Below are 17,695 nucleotides of genomic sequence, written 5' to 3' on the forward strand. Positions count from 1 at the left end.
TGTTTAAAATAAGTAGATTCAACTAGAAAATATCTAAGGTACTTCCTCACTCTGAGATTCCAATTATCTAAAATGGTTACTAGGTAAGTTCTAATGAAATTAGAATAACTTCAATCTTTTCCTTTCTACACTGTCTGGGAAACCAGCTTTGGCAGCCCTGTGTGTTATTTCACTCTCTTTATGGCCATCTGATCGAGGCACAATGGGTAAAATAATTTCTTGTCTTTTAAATAACCCAAATCCAACCACTCTGAGATTCTTTGCATGATTATACAGCCAGCAGCATCTCAGGGGAAGAAATAAGTGAGAGTGTATCAACACCTTCCTCCAAAAGAAGCCTGAAACCCTGTGAAGACTGCTAGGGGAGCCCTGCCGTGGGTGGCTTGATTTGTGACCACCAGTGACTTCCTATTCATGAATGAAGCCCTACATCTTTTGTGGAGAAAGGAAATGTAGATGAGCGGCACATAAGGTGGACTCAGGTTCTGATAAGGTCCATCACTACGTCTGAACCATGAAACAATGGAGGAAAAATCATGGCTTCTACTTGAGAAGCTCAAGGCCTAGAGATACATCAAAGGAAGATGTTTGCAGGGCAAAGTCTGGTTTATGTCTTCACAAAACTTGCTTCCAAGGTCAGTGTCCTCGAGGAAGCTGTAAAAGCCAATGTAAGTTACTCTGGACAACAACCAATTATTTAAGAGATGGTGAGGTGGTTAAGGGTGTGCTAGTGTCTTAAGTCCACAGGACAGAGATTGCCAACAGACAGAACACAGTGCTATGAAGCTTTCTCTCCAGGGAAAAAGCACTTTCTTCACAATAAGCAGCCAAATAATTTAATTTGGAGCAAATCTGGACACTAAACCAAGACACCCTTTTGACACAAATCAATTAGGATGGGACATTCCAATTTTTCCAGGCCTGAGCCTAATATTAACAGAATTTTTATGCAACCTCCAAGAAGACCTAAAAGGGGTTGAAGCAGGACAAAATGACAGCTCTCATATCTATTATTAACAAGGAATAAGATCCAGAAACAAATGATCTTCAAAGGAATATGGAGTGACCTCACAAAGAATTTGACCTACCGCCCTTACCCTCACTACCATCAAAATCAAAACAAAGTGATACAAAACTCGTAACTTTTAAACAGGTCAAACTCGTGTATTATCTATTTTCTATAATCAAAATTAAGAAATCTTCCCAGTTTTTCCTTACCAGAATCTTGGTTCACAGAAATATGGGAACAAATTATCACGAGGAACAAAATTAGCAGCATTTTCATATTATGACCTGAAAAATCTTCAACTTCAAATCTGAAAAGGCAAAAATGTAAACATATAAAATTGTTGTGGATATTATTTGGGAATTAAGACTCACATACAAGAGCATACAAAATTATATAATAAATTGGGTGCAACAGGGGACAAGGAATTTCTGAGGTTCACTGATCTTCTAATATGTGAAGTGCCTTAGAGAAAACAATATATCAATATTTACAAAGTCATAAGAGTTTTTCTTGGTTCCCAGACCTAGTAGAAACATGAAATTTTGGACAGTTGGTAGAAGGAGCCAGATGGATTTTAGTGCTAACAATATTACGTGTTCCTAGTATTTATTTTCCTGTACCCTAGTGCCATCCTGTATCTATTCATTGCTAAGACAACTCAGAGTTCACAGTTGGGACACACCCCAAGACCTATTTTGTAATCTCACCATCATGAACATGTAGGTGTACTTTATCTTTGAAGACTAATTATTATAGATGTGATCAAAAGTCCATGTTTTTTCCATTTCCTCCCTAATTGAAACAGTAGCTATTTCAAAACAAGCAGTGATTTTCCATATTCCATATAATGTCTTGCTCCTCAGAATGAGGAGCTCGGCTTACACTTTATGTCCAACTTCCCAGAACTGCATGAGGCAAGGGTTTTCCAATCTCATTTGGCCTTAAGCATTTTCAGCCACCTTGAAATGTTCATTTTATGAAATGAAGCAGGATATTAAATGTATTGAAAATAAATATTTAATGAAGCAGGTTGGGCTTATTTTTTGCTCATTTATTAATTGTACAAAAAATGAATTGATCCATTAATAAACTAGTGTCTCCACATCCTGCTTAATTGCTCAACACTATATATGTTTATCTAACCCTATACCAGGCAGGCTCTGAGTTTCTAATATTCAATCTCTTCAGAAAAGGGACGTTTGTCATGGGAAGTTCCATCCCTGTTTCCTCACCTACGTCATTGTCCTTCTGACGTTCTGCAACTTGAGACTCTCTTCTAGTCCTTCACAAGTCTAGACGATGTAGAGTTTTCAGTCTGTATATAAATTTATTAGTTCTATTCAAGTTGTAACCAGTGAGCTAGAAAAAGATGTTAGGAGGTAATGTGTAGTACAAACCTTTTCATTTTAGAGAAACTAAGTCCCAAACTGGATTTCCCAAAGTGAAAACCAAGTCATACCATCTGTACAATTTTTATTAATGTGTATAACAGTAAATAAATTCTACCATTTGTTGAGCTTTCACTATGAGCCCTGCCCTGTGCCAATAGCTTTACATTTGTTCTCCTGTTTGAATTTGGTAACAACTCTAGCTGCAGGTATTATTACTACTATTGTTCTTATTTTGCAGATGAGGAAACAGATTTTTAAGGGGAAGTAACTGATGCAAAGGTCACACTGGTAAAGTGAGCCACAATTTAGACTAGAACCCACATCTGTCTGACTCCAAAACCTTTAAAACTCAGTTACCCTGCAGACTAAACTCAATGTTATGAACACAAAATGTCTTCTAGTTTCTTCATTCTACATCGTTTTTCTAAGAACTAAGAGACTTTGGTACTTTTTTTCATACCTTTTTATTTTTGCTTTTTAAAACCAGGGTTTTACACTATTTTCTTCTTTTCTGTTTATATTATGAGCTTTATAAATTATTGTACTCTTTTGGAGTTATGAGAGAGAAAATGCTTTGGGAAGAATCCAGAGGACCAATGTCAAAAGTTTGCAAGCAATCACAATGGGAAGAAATCAGTATTGAGTGAAGGATGAACATCTGGACAGATAAGCGAGGATTTGGAAAGGCCGCAATAGTCCCAAAGCAGCATGCAGCATCTGGAAATTTCCATATGCAAATGTCAATCAATAGCTCTAGTATTTACTCAAAAGTTAAGTTCTCTGGATTAGCATCTTGTGGAACAATTTTCTTGCAGTCTTTCAATGGAATCCAAAGTCTAGTATGCCGTAAGGCTATACAATGTTGAAGCCCGGTGAAGTGCTCTTGAGGTGTGTGTGCCTGAGTTTGTGTGTGCATGGGGTGGGTGGTGTATAATAAGACAAGCTGTAGGACCAAGGTCATGCTTGGGAAGTAGGGAGAATGGGCTCATTTACACTGTATCAAAACACAGATGAAGTGCCTGCAATCTGTATGTTGTTTTATTACCAGTTATGACCAGGATTTTCATACTTACATCATAAACATAACCGATCACCTGAAGGCATGTGAGGGGAGAATGAAGGAGATGTTTATTTAAAGCAATCAACATAAAATTTAAATTCATAGGAAGCTCTATCTTAACAGTATGATTAATTGCCTCTCATTATAAACACTCCCAAAGGTACATTTAATCTGAATATGTTTTACATTCAATTCATTCTGAATCAAGTAAGCTGAGGCTAATACCTTCTCTTTATATGCTATAAAGGTCTTTTAAAAAATCTAGATCTCTGTAAACTAGAATGTTTCTAATTTAAACTACAGCTGCAAAGCAACACAGCCACCCAAGACTTGGCTTCAAACCCAGAATGTTTAGAACTTGTACAACACCTCTTGGGGCTATTAAGAACGCGGAGTCTCAGAGAAACTTCTGCTCCATACAAACCAATTCATAATACAAGTCATATCTCTGAAAAAAGGTAGTAAGAGCCCATAAGGGAAACAAAAGAGACTTCAGCAAAATTAAGATAAATATTTCTTCCTTTAAAATAAGGTATGCAGGATACATCATTTTTAAGTACTGATTTTATTTTTCTTCAGAAACAAGATTATCATTGTTTTACTGTAAGAAACAACATTGGGTCTCTGCCACAGTGTTAAAGATAAATGATTATTTGCTTATTTAACCCCTGATGTCTTCATTATTTCCTTTGTGCAAGCCATTCTACTCTAAAGTCAAAAAGTAAAAAGAAAAATATTCAGAGTGAGCCTTAAGTTCATGTTAAAATGCTGCAGGATAAATCCTTGGCACGCAGTAGGCACAGACAAATATTGAATAAATGCTGGTGAGAAAAACAAAACAAAAGCATTTGTGGTATGAGCAAGTTGCACAGTTTTTACTTTCTCCCAATTGCATTTTCTGGAATTACAAAAAGGAGCTTTGTATGTTAATCATATTTGAACAGGGTCATGCAGGTGAACTTGCCACTTTATAAAATGATACTCTCCTGTGTAGAGGAGGTGTTTGGCTGAGTGAAAAGTGCACAGGCTATAAGGTGTCATGGCCTGGGTCCAACTCCATTCCTAAACTGCCGTGTGACCTAGGTTCCTAATCTCAAGCATAAGGGATTACAGTCTCTCTCAGTCCAAGCAGTTCCACACCTTAACAGTTTTCTGATCTAACAAATACAAGTAAAATAAATAAAAATATGAATAATTAAGCCAAGAGCACATTTGAACACTGAGTGCCTGTTTTGAAACCATCCCCTGGAGAAAACTGCCCCTCAGATGACCACCCATGGCAGGTCCTCTGGCGGAAGGGCTGACAGCAGCAAGGGAGGGAGCATGTCTTCAGCGCTGATCCTTTCTGGGTCAAAACTTGTTGGAATCCTTCAAGATTCACCCATCTACATGAACTTCAGGGGACTAAAATTTTAATAGTACAAATAATCCACTAGAAATTATGTGTCCAACACAGAAATTAGAAAAAAAGAATAAATCTAAGAAATAGATACAATACTAAAAATTAAAGCAGAAATCAAACTCAAAAAGAAAATCTTTGAAAAGAAAAATCTCAGAACAGACTGATGAATAATAAAAAGAAAATGCAGTGGGGTGTTAAAGTCTCCCATTATTATTGTGTGGGAGTCTGAGTCTCTTTGTAGGTCTCTAAGGACTTGCTTTATGAATCTGGGTGCTCCTGTATTGGGTGCATATATATTTAGGATAGTTACCTCTTCTTGTTGAATTGATCCCTTCACCATTATGTAATGGCCTTCTTTCTCTCTTTCGATCTTTGTTGGTTTAAAGTCTATTTTATCAGAGACTAGGATTGCAACCCCTGCCTTTTCTGTTTTCCATTTGCTTGGTAGATCTTCCTCCATCCTTTTATTTTGAGCCTATGTGCGTCCCTGCACGTGAGATGGGTCTCCTGAATACAGCACACTGATAGGTCTTGACTCTTTATCCAATTTGCCAGTCTGTGTCTTTTAACTGGAGCATTTAGTCTATTTACATTTAAAGTCAATATTGTTATGTGTGAATTTGGTCCTGTTATTATGATGTTAGCTGGTTATTTTGCTCATTAGTTGATGCAGTTTCTTCCTAGCCTTGAAGGTCTTTACAATTTGGCATGTTTTTGCAGTGGCTGGTACCAATTGTTCCTTTCCACGTTTAGTGCTTCCTTCAGGAGCTCTTTTAGGACAGGCCTGGTGGTGACAAAATCTCTCAGCATTTGCTTGTCTGTAAAGTATTTTATTTCTCCTTCACTTATGAAGCTTAGTTTGGCTGGATATGAATTTCTGGGTTGAAAATTCTTTTCTTTAAGAATGTTGAATGTTGGCCCCCACTCTCTTCTGGCTTGTAGAGTTTCTGCTGAGAGATCAGCTGTTAGTCTGATGGGTTTCCCTTTGTGGGTAACCTGACCTTTCTCTCTGGCTGCCCTTAACATTTTTCCCTTCATTTCAACTTTGGTGAATCTGACAATTATGTGTCTTGGAGTTGCTCTTCTCGAGGAGTATCATTTTTGTGGCATTCTCTGTATTTCCTGAATCTGAATGTTGGCCTGCCTTGCTAGATTGGGGAAGTTCTCCTGGATAATATCCTGCAGTGTTTTCCAACTTGGTTCCATTCTCCCTGTCACTTTCAGGTATACCAATCAGACGTAGATTTGGTCTTTTCACATAGTCCCATATTTCTTGTAGGCTTTGTTCATTTCTTTTTATTCTTTTTTCTCTAAACTTCCCTTCTCGCTTCATTTCATTCATTTCATCTTCCATCACTGATACCCTTTCTTCCAGTTGATCGCATTGGCTCCTGAGGCTTCTGCATTCTTCACGTAGTTCTCGAGCCTTGGCTTTCAGCTCCATCAGCTCCTTTACTGACTTCTCTGCATTGGTTATTCTAGTTATCCATTCATCTAATTTTTTTTCACAGTTTTTAACTTCTTTGCCATTGGTTTGAATTTCCCCCTGTAGCTCGGAGTAGTTTGATCATCTGAAGCCTTCTTCTCTCAACTCGTCAAAGTCATTCTTCATCCAGCTTTGTTCCATTGCTGGTGAGGAGCTGCATTCCTTTGGAGAAGGAGAGGCGCTCTGCTTTTTAGAGTTTCCAGTTTTTCTGCTCTGTTTTTTCCCCCATCTTTGAGGTTTTATCTACTTTTGGTCTTTGATGATGGTGTCGTACAGAAGGGTTTTTGGTGTGGATGTCCTTTCTGTTTGTTAGTTTTCCTACTAACAGACAGGACCCTCAGCTGCAGGTCTGTTGTAGTTTGCTAGAGGTCCACTCCAGACCCTGTTTGCCTGGGTATCAGCAGCAGTGGCTGCAGAACAGCAGTGGCTGTAGAACAGCGGATCTTGGTGAACCACAAATGCTGTTGTCTGATCGTTCCTTTGGTAGTTTTGTCTCAGAGGAGTACCCGGCTGTGTGAGGTGTCAGTCTGCCCCTACTGGGGGATGCCTCCCAGTTAGACTGCTCGGGGGTCAGGGACCCAACTGAGGAGGCAGTCTGCCGGTTCTCAGATCTCCAGCTGTGTGCTGGGAGAACCACTACTCTCTTCAAAGCTGTCAGACAGGAACATTTAAGTCTGCAGAAGTTACTGTTGCCTTTTGGTTTGTGTATGCCCTGCCCCCAGAGGTGGAGCCTACAGAGGCAGGCAGGCCTCCTTGAGCTGTGGTGGGTTCCACCCAGTTCGAGCTTCCTGGCTGCTTTGTTTACCTAATCAAGCCTGGGCAATGGCAGGCGCCCCTCCCCCAGGCTTGCTGCCACCTTGCAGTTTGATCTCAGACTGCTGTGCTAGCAATCAGCACGACTCCATGGGCATAGGGCCCTCCGAGCCAGGTGCGGGATGTAATTTCCTAGGGTGCTGTTTTTCAAGCCCGTTGGAAAAGCACAGTACTAGGGTGGGAGTGACCCGATTTTCCAGGTGCCATCTGTCACCCCTTTCTGTAACTAGGAAAGGGAACTCCCTGACCCCTTGTGCTTCCAGAGTGAGGCACTGCCTCACCCTGCTTCGGCTCCCGCACAGTGCGCTGCACCCACTGTCCTGCACCCACTGTCTGGCACTCTCTAGTAAGATGAACCCAGTACCTCAGATGGAAATGCAGAAATCACCCGTCTTCTGCATTGCTCACGCTGGGAGCTGTAGACTGGAGCTGTTCCTCATCAGCCATTAATAATGGGAGATTTTAATACCCCACTGTCAACATTAGACAGATCAACGAGACAGAAAGTTAACAAGGATACCCAGGAATTGAACTCAGCTCTGCACCAAGCAGACCTAATAGACATCTACAGAACTCTCCACCCCAAATCAACAGAATATACATTCTTTTCAGCACCACACCACACCTATTCCAAAATTGACCACATAGTTGGAAGTAAAGCTCTCCTCAGCAAATGTAGAAGAACAGAAATTATAACAAACTGTCTCTCAGACCACAGTGCAATCAAACTAGAACTCAGGATTAAGAAACTCACTCAAAACTGCTCTACTACATGGAAACTGAACAACCTGCTCCTGAATGAGTACTGGGTACATAACGAAATGAAGGCAGAAATAAAGATGTTCTTTGAAACCAATGAGAACAAAGACACAACATACCAGAATCGCTGAGACACATTCAAAGCAGTGTGTAGAGGGAAATTTATAGCACTAAATGCCCACAAGAGAAAGCAGGAAAGATCTAAAATTGACATCCTAACATCACAATTAAAAGAACTAGAAAAGCAAGAGCAAACACATTCAAAAGCTAGCAGAAGGTGAGAAATAACTAAAATCAGAGCAGAACTGAAGGAAATAGAGACACAAAAAACTCTTAAAAAATTAATGAATCCAGGAGCTGGTTTTTTGAGATCAACAAAATTGATAGACCGCTAGCAAGACTAATAAAGAAGAAAAGAGAAGAATCAAATAGACGCAATAAAAAATGATAAAGGGGATATCACCACTGATCCCACAGAAATACAAACTACCATCACAGAATACTATAAACACCTCTACACAAAATAAACTAGAAAATCTAGAAGAAATGGATAAATTCATCGACACATACACCCTCCCAAGACTAAACCAGGAAGAAGTTGAATCTCTGAATAGACCAATAACAGGCTTTGAAATGGTGGGAATAATCAATAGCTTACCAATCAAAAAAAGTCCAGGACCAGAGGGATTCACAGCCGAATTCTACCAGAGGTACAAGGAGGAGCTGCTACCATTCCTTCTGAAACTATTCCAATCAACAGAAAAGAGGGAATCCTCATTTTATGAGGCCAGCATCATCCTGATACCAAAGCCTGGAAGAGACACAACCAAAAAAGAGAATTTCAGACCAATATCCTTGATGAACATTGATGCAAAAACCCTCAATAAAATACTGGCAAACCGAATCCAGCAGCACATCAAAAAGCTTATCCACCATGATCAAGTGGGCTTCATCCCTGGGATGCAAGGCTGGTTCAACATACGCAAATCAATAAATGTAATCCAGCATATAAACAGAACCAAAGACAAAAACCACATGATTATCTCAAGAGATGCAGAAAAGTTCTTTCACAAAATTCAACAACCCTTCATGCTAAAAACTCTCAGTAAATTAGGTATTGATGGGACGTATCTCAAAATAATAAGAGCTATCTATGACAGACCCACAGCCAATATCATACTGAATGGGCGAAAACTGGAAGCATTCCCTTTGAAAACTGGCACAAGACAGGGATGCCCTCTCTCACCACTCCTGTCCAACATAGTGTTGGAAGTTCTGGCCAAGGCAACCAGGCAGGAGAAGGAAATAAAGGGTATTCAATTAGGAAAAGAGGAAGTCAAATTGTCCCTGTTTGCAGATGACATGATTGTATATCTAGAAAACCCCATTGTCTCAGCCCAAAATCTCCTTAAGCTGATAAGCAACTTCAGCAAAGTCTCAGGATACAAAATCAATGTACAAAAATCACAAGCATTCTTATACACCAATAACAGACAGAGAGCCAAATTATGAGTGAACTCCCATTCACAATTGTTTCAAAGAGAATAAAATACCTAGGAATCCAACTTACAAGGGATGTGAAGGACCTCTTCAAGGAGAACTACAAACCACTGCTCAATGAAATAAAAGAGGATACAAACAAATGGAAGAACATTCCATGCTCATGGATAGGAAGAATCAATATTGTGAAAATGGCCATGCTGCCCAAGGGAATTTATAGATTCAATGCCATCCCCATCAAGCTACCAATGATTTTCTTCACAGAATTGGAAAAAACTACTTTAAAGTTCATATGGAACAAAAAAAGAGCCCGCATCGCCAGTCAATCCTAAGCCAAAAGAACAAAGCTGGAGGCATCACACTACCTGACTTCAAACTATACTACAAGGCTACAGTAACCAAAACAGCAAGGTACTGGTACCAAAACAGAGATATAGATCAATGGAACACAACAGAGCCCTCAGAAATAATGCCACATATCTACAACCATCTGATCTTTGACAAACCTGAGAAAAACAAGCAATGGGGAAAGGATTCCCTATTTAATAAATGGTGCTGGGAAAACTGGCTAGCCATATGTAGAAAGCTGAAACTGGATCCCTTCCTTACACCTTATACAAAAATTAATTCAAGATGGATTAAAGACTTAAATGTTAGACCTAAAACCATAAAAACCCTAGAAGAAAACCTAGGCAATACCATTCAGGACATAGGCATGGGCAAGGACTTCATGTCTAAAACACCAAAAGCAATGGCAACAAAAGCCAGAATTGACAAATGGGATCTAATTAAACTAAAGAGCTTCTGCACAGCAAAAGAAACTACCATCAGAGTGAACAGGCAACCTACAAAATGGGAGAAAATTTTTGCAACCTACTCATCTGACAAAGGGCTAATATCCAGAATCTACAATGAACTCAAACAAATTTACAAGAAAAAAACAAATAACCCCATCAAAAAGTGGGCAAAGGATATGAACAGACACTTCTCAAAAGAAGACATTTATGCAGCCAAAAAACACATGACAAAATGCTCATCATCACTGGCCATCAGGGAAATGCAAATCAAAACCACAATGAGATAGCATCTCACACCAGTTAGAATGGCCATCATTAAAAAGTCAGGAAACAACAGGTGCTGGAGAGGATGTGGAGAAATAGAGACACTTTTACACTGTTGGTGGGACTGTAAACTAGTTCAACCATTGTGGAAGTCAGTGTGGCGATTCCTCAGGGATCTAGAACTAGAAATACCATTTGACCCAGCCATCCCATTACTGGGTATATACCCAAAGGATTGTAAATCATGCTGCTATAAAGACACATGTACATGTATGTTTATTGAGACACTATTCACAATAGCAAAGACTTGGAACCAATGCAAATGTCCAAAAATGACAGACTGGATTAAGAAAATGTGGCACATATACACCATGGAATACTATGCAGCCATAAAAAATGATGAGTTGATGTCCTTTGTAGGGACATGGATGAAACTGGAAACCATCATTCTCAGCAAATTATTGCAAGGACAAAAAAACCAAACACCGCATGTTCTCACTCATAGGTGGGAATTGAACAATGAGAACACATGGACACAGGAAGGGGAACATCACACTCTGGGGACTGTTGTGGGGTGGGGGGAGGGGGGAGAGATAGCATTAGGAGATACACCTAATGCTAAATGACGAGTTAATGGGTGCAGCACACCAACATGGCACATGTATACATATATAACAAACCTGCACATTGTGCACATGTACCCTAAAACTTAAAGTATAATAATAAGAAGAAGGGCTAACTTGAAGATATTAATAAATCTTTTGAAGACAAAAAAAGAAAATGCAAATAGATAATCATTGATCAATAATAAAAAGAGAAAATGCAAATAGATAATCGTATAAATGAAAAAGGAGATATAACTAAGGATAAGGAAAGTATTTTAAAGAAATTGTAGTTAAAAATATTCACAGAAAGTAAACACCAGGCCTTTGGAAAGTTCCACCAAACTTTCAAGCAACAGATTATCTGAACCTTTTAAACAGATTATCTGAACTTTTTATAAAGTATTTCAGAGAGTAGAAAATAAAGGAATATCAGCCATCTTATTTGTATAGGGCCAGTATAATCCTGATATATAAATCAAACAATGACAATATGAGAAAGGAAAATTAAAGGCCCATTTCACTGATGAAGATAAATATTAAAAAACCCTAAACATTAGAAAATTAACTCCCACAGTATATAAAAATCATTCCTTTTGCAGCAACATGGATGGAACCGTAGGCCATTATCTTAAGCAAAACAACTCAGAATCAGAAAGCTAACCACTGTGTGTTCTCGCTTGCAAGTAGGAGCTAAATAGAGTGTACCCATGGACACCGAGTATGGAATAATAGTCCCTGAAGATTGAGAAGGGCAGGAGGATTGCAGGGGAGTGAGGGATGAGAAACTGCTTAATGGGTACAATGTACGCTACTTGGTTGGTGGTCACACTGAAAGCTCAGATTTCACCACTACACAGTATATCCACTTAAAAAAAAAACTGCATTTGTATCCCTTAAACTTATAACAAAAAAGTTAATATACCACTATCAAGTTGAGTTTCTCAGAAATGTAAAGATGTTTTAAAATTAAGAAATACATAAATATAACGCACCACATTAATAGCTTAAATAATAAACTATAAATATTTTTAAAACCCCACAAAAAAAAACAAAAAACACCCATCATTCAATTCATGATTTTAAAGAAAAACTTAGCAAATTAGGAGTAGAAGGAAACTTACTTAACCTAACAGAAGATATATTTTAAAAATCTGGAATACATATCATCCTAATGGGGAAATGTTAACAGTATTCTCTTTAAAATTAGGAAAAGGAAAAGGTGATCCACTCTTATTCCTAGGTGCTAATGAATTTAAAGCCACAAAGATTGAAAAAAAAGAACAGGGACAGGGGGCAAGATCAGACTAGCCGCAGCCAGGGGATCATTTGCTAGCAAGGGACTGGGACACTGGGAAAACTGACACACTCTCAGATCTTCAGAGCAAAGGCATTGAGAATGGACAGAGGGAGCACACAGATATGGGGCTGAAGAGGGAGGAAGCTGGGAACCATGCATGGGACTACCACGCACCAGGACTTGTTCCTGGCACCCAGTGACTCCTGGGGAAGGGGTGAGTTCAACAGGTGAGAAGCAACTTGCTCTCATTACAGACTTCTGGAATCCTGGAAGCATGAGACCCCAAAAATGACACTGGAAATGGCAGAAAAAGCTGCTTAGAGAGGTGGTAGGGGCAGGACTCCAGCCTATGCAGAGCCCAATGAGTTTGGTGTGGGAACATCTGCAGTGGAGCGTGACCAGAATGGCCACCCCACAAAGCTCACCCTGCCTTAGAGGAACTGTTGGACCTGAACAGAGCAGGGCAACACTGTCCATGAGATGGGGCCAGTCTGACCTGAGTGCTGCCCTGTCTGCTGGCCTCTTCTGGGGCCCCAGCCTGGCTGCCCAACTGGGGTACCTCAACTGAGGTACCTCTCAGGTGCCCACGTCATAGCTCCTATGCTGGCCGACTGTGCCTGACCCTTGGAGCGCTCCAGCGGAGCAGTCCCTGCCAATATACACTAGCTCACTGACATGTTCCCTTCACCCACTGCAGCCTCCCATGTGGCTTTCTTTACCAGTGAACACTCACCCATGGCCCCCCCCTGCATCACTCTGCCAACATGCACGCACATGAGAAGACCTCACCTCCCCTTCTCACAGGTAGATGTGTACACCTTATGGGGTCACTGCTGCCAGTGTGAGTGCACCCTGCGATCCCTCCACCACACCTCCAATGCCAGTATGAATGAGTGCATGGAGACCAGTGGTTCCCCACCACCGTTGCCACTGCCATCTGCACGAACACACACAGGGAGACCAGTGGCTCTGCACTGCCACCCAATGTGAACATGCACACAGAGGCCACCAGCCTCGTGCCCACCAGCACCCCATTCCCAGACTGACACCACTGCCAGTGTGAACATGTACAAAAACGCCAGCACCTCCACCTCCCAGCACCACCACTATCATGAATGCCTAGATGGAGGTCGGCATGTCTGCACCAGCCAGCGCCCCACCCCCATGTCAACACCGCTGCCACTGTGAAAGCACACATGAATGCCAGCAGCCCCACTCCATCTTGTGCTGCCACTATCATGAATATCTGCACAGGAGCTGGCACCCCTATACCAGCCAAGAAATGTGCACTCCAATGCATTATCGCTGCTGCTGCCACATGCAAAAGAGCACAGATCTTGCTGCCAGCATCCAACAAAGCACTTTGGCTGGCACTACCCATCAGAGTGTTGTGTCCAGCAGTCCAGGGACACATTGGCCCCTTCAGTGCAGCAGATTCCTAACCTCGAGGGGCCAGAGAACAATGCCAGGGGCCTGATAATAGATCCACAGAGTTACAGCACGCAGTCCAGCAGTGCTAAGCTGGGGCTTGGCCCCCTAGAATCTTCCAGAAATGATGCCAGTCAACACAACCATTCTTATACCACGATCAAACTCCCAAGGACATCAAAGATGAAAGCAAAAAAAAACAAAACAAAAAAACACAAAAAAAACCCCACCGCAACACCTATTCAAAGGACAGCAACTTCAAAGATTCAAAGAACATCAGCCCATAAAGATGAGAAACAATCAGTGCAAGAACTCTGGCAACTCAAAAAACCAGAGTGTCTTCTTACCTCCAAATGACCACACCAGTTCCTCAGCAATGGTTCTTACCCAGATTGAAATTGCCTGAAATGGCAGAAAAAAAAAAAACCCGGAATATGGATAGGAATGAAGATCATCAAGATTCAGAGAGAGAGTCAAAATCCAATCCAAGCATTCTCAGTAATACAATAAAATGATAAAGGAGATGAAAGAAGAAATGGTCATTTTAAGAAAGAACCAAACTGATCTGATAGAGCTGAAAAACTCACTTTAGGAATTTCAGAATACAATCCCAAGTATTAACAGCAGAATCAACCATGCTGAGGAAAGAATCTCAAAGACCAGTTCTCCGAAATAACCCAGTCAGACAAAAATAAAGAAAAAATAAAGAAGAAGAATGAACAAAACCCTAGAGAAATATGGAATCATGTACAGAGACCAATCTATGACTCATTGGCATTCCTGAAAGAGAAAGAAAGCAAACAAACAACTTGGAAAATATTTTTCAGGATGTCATCCATGAAAGTTTCTCCAACCTGGCTAGAGAGGCCAACGTTCAAATTCAGGAAATGTAGAGAACCCCTGGGAAATACTACACAAGATGGCCATCCCCAAGACACATAGTCATCAGATCCTCCCAGGTCAAAATGAAAGAAAAAAAATGTTAAAGGCAGCTAGTGAAAAGGGGCAGGTCATGTACAAAGGGAACCCACCAGGCTAACGGCAGATGTTTCAGCAGAAACCCTACAAACCAGAAGAGACTGGAGGCCTATATTATTCAGCATTCTTAAAGAATTTCCAACCAAGAATTTCATATTCAGCCAAATTAATCTTCATAAAGGAGAAATAAGGTCCTTCTCAGACACGCAAGTGCTAAGGAAATTCATTCCCACCAGACCTGCCTTAAGAGAGGTCCTTAAAGGAGTGCTACATATAGAAAGGAAAGACCATTACTGGCTACCACAAAAACACACTGAAGTACATAAACCAGTGACACCGGCAACCACACAAACAAGTCTGCATAATAACCAGGGTTAGGTTAACAACACGATGACAGGATGAAATTCGCACATGTGAATACTAATCTTGAATGTAAACAGGCTAAATGCCCCCAATTAAAAGGCAGAGAGTGGCAAGTTGGATTAAGACCCAACTTAATCCAACCTAATAGTATGCTGTCTTCCATAGACCTATCTCACATGCAATGACACCTATAGGCTCAAAGTAAAGGCATGAAGGAAAATATAGCAAGCAAACAGAAATGAGAAAAAAAAGGAGGTCTTGCTATTCTAATTTTAGACAAAACAGACTTTAAACCAACAAAGATTAAAAAAAAGACAAAGAAGGACATTACATAATAGTAACAGGCTCAAATCAACAAGAACATCTAACTATCCTAAATATGTATGCACCCAACACAGCAGCACCCGGATTCACAAAGCAAGTTCCCAGAGACCTATGAAGAGACTTAGTTAGCCACCCAATAATAGTAGGAGACTTCAATGCCCCACTGCCAGTATTAGACAGATCATTGAGGCAGAAAACAGAAATATTCCGGACTTGAACTAGACACTGGACCAAATGGATCTAATAGACATATATAGAACTCTCCAGCCAAAAGCAATAGAATATACATTATTTTCATCGCCACATGGCACATACTCTAAAATCAACCAGACATAAATAATCCTCAAATTAAAAAACTGAAATCACACCAACCACACTCTCATACCATGATGCAATAAAAATAGAAATCAATACTGATCACTCAAAACCAAACAATTACATGGAAATTAAACAACCTGCTCCTGAATGACTTTTGGGTAAATAATGAAATTAAGGCAGAAATTAAGAAGATCTTTGAAACTAATGAGAACAAAGATATAACATACCAGAATCTCTGGGATACAGCTAAAGCAGTGTTAAGAGGGAAGTTTATAGCACTAAACATCCACACCAAAAACTTAGAAATTTCTCAAATTAACAACCTATTATCACAACTAGAGGAACTAGAGAACCAAGAGCAAACTGAACCCAAAGCTAGCAGAAGGAATAACCAAAATCAGAGCTGAAATGAAGAAAATGGAGATGTGGAAAAAAAATCCAAAGATCAACAAATCCAGGGTTGGTTCTTTGAAAAAAATGAATAAGAGATGTTAGCTGGACTAATACAGAAAACAAGAGAGAAGATCCAAATAAACACAACTAGACATGAAAACGGGGGCATTACCACTAACCCCACAGAAATACAAAAAAACCTCAGATTACTATGAACAGCTCTCTGAACACAAACTAGAAAATCTAGAAGAAACAGATAAATCCTGGACACATACAATCTTCCCAAGAGTGAATCAGGAAGAAATTGAATCCCAGAACAGATCAATAACAAGTTCTGAAATTGAATCAATAATAAAAAGCCTACCAACCAAAAAAATGCACAGGACCAGGTGGATTCAAAGCCAAATTCTACCAGCTGTATAAAGAAGAGCTGATACTATTCCTACTGAAACTATTTCTAAAACTTGAGGTGGAAGGACTCTTCCCTAACTCATTCTGTGAGGCCAGCATCACCCTGATACCAAAACCTGAAAGACACAAACACACAGAAAAAAAAAAACTTCAGGCCAATATCCTTGATGAATGTAGATGTAAAAATTGTCAACAAGATACTAGCAAACTGAATCCAGCAGCACATGAAAAAGCTAATCCACCATGATCAAGTGGACTTTATCTCTGGGATGCAAGGTTGGTTCAACTCACACAAATCAATAAATGTGATTCATCACATAAACAGAACTAAAAACAAAAACCACATGATTATCTCAATAGATGGAGAAAGGCTTTTGATAAAATTCAACATCCCTTCATGTTAAAATCCCTCAACAAACTAGGGATTGAAGGAATGTACTTCAAAATATTAAGAGCCTGATATGGTTTGGCTGTGTCACCACCAAAATCTCAACTTGAATTTTATCTTCCAGAATTCCCACATGTTGTGGGAGGGATCCAGGGGGAGGTAATTTAATCTTGGGGCTGGTCTTTCCCTTGCTATTCTTGTGATAGTGAATAAGTCTCACAAGATCTAATGGGTTTATGAGGAGGTTCTGCTTTTCTTCTTCCCCATTTTCTCTTGCTGCTGCCATGTAAGAAGTACCTTTCACCTCCAGCCATGATTCTGAGGCCTCCCCAGCCATGTGGAACTGTTAAGTGCAATTAAACCTCTTTTTCTGCCCGGTCTCAGGCATGTCTTTATCAGCAGCATGAAAACAAACTAACACAGAGCCATCTATGACAAACCCATAGCCAACATCATACTGAATGGGCAAAAGCTGGAAGCATTCCCCTTGAAAACCAGAACAAAACAAGGATGGTCTCTCTCATCACTTCAATTCAACATGGTACTGGAAGTCCTGGCCAGAACAACCAGGCAAGAGAAAGAAATAAAAAGCATTCAAATAAGAGGAAGTTGAATTTTCCCTGTTTGTAGACAATATGATTCTATAACTAGAAAATTCCACAGTGCCTGCCCAAAAGCTTCTTGATCTAACTAACAAATTCAGCAAAGT

The 17,695-nt window shown here is 40.1% G+C and overlaps 1 protein-coding gene across 1 annotated transcript in view; it reads right to left on the reverse strand.

Moving 5' to 3' along the window:
• COL6A6 (collagen type VI alpha 6 chain) overlaps positions 1-1,279 on the reverse strand; it is a 105,525-nt gene extending 104,246 nt beyond the window's left edge. The window contains exon 1 of the mRNA XM_030816841.1: positions 1,219-1,279. Coding sequence (XP_030672701.1) covers positions 1,219-1,279 — 61 coding nt within the window. The remainder of the gene's footprint in view (positions 1-1,218) is intronic.
• Between the last annotated feature and the right edge of the window lie 16,416 nt (positions 1,280-17,695).

The sequence above is a fragment of the Nomascus leucogenys genome, chromosome 8, assembly GCF_006542625.1.
Source record: "Nomascus leucogenys isolate Asia chromosome 8, Asia_NLE_v1, whole genome shotgun sequence".
NCBI lineage: Eukaryota > Metazoa > Chordata > Mammalia > Primates > Hylobatidae > Nomascus > Nomascus leucogenys.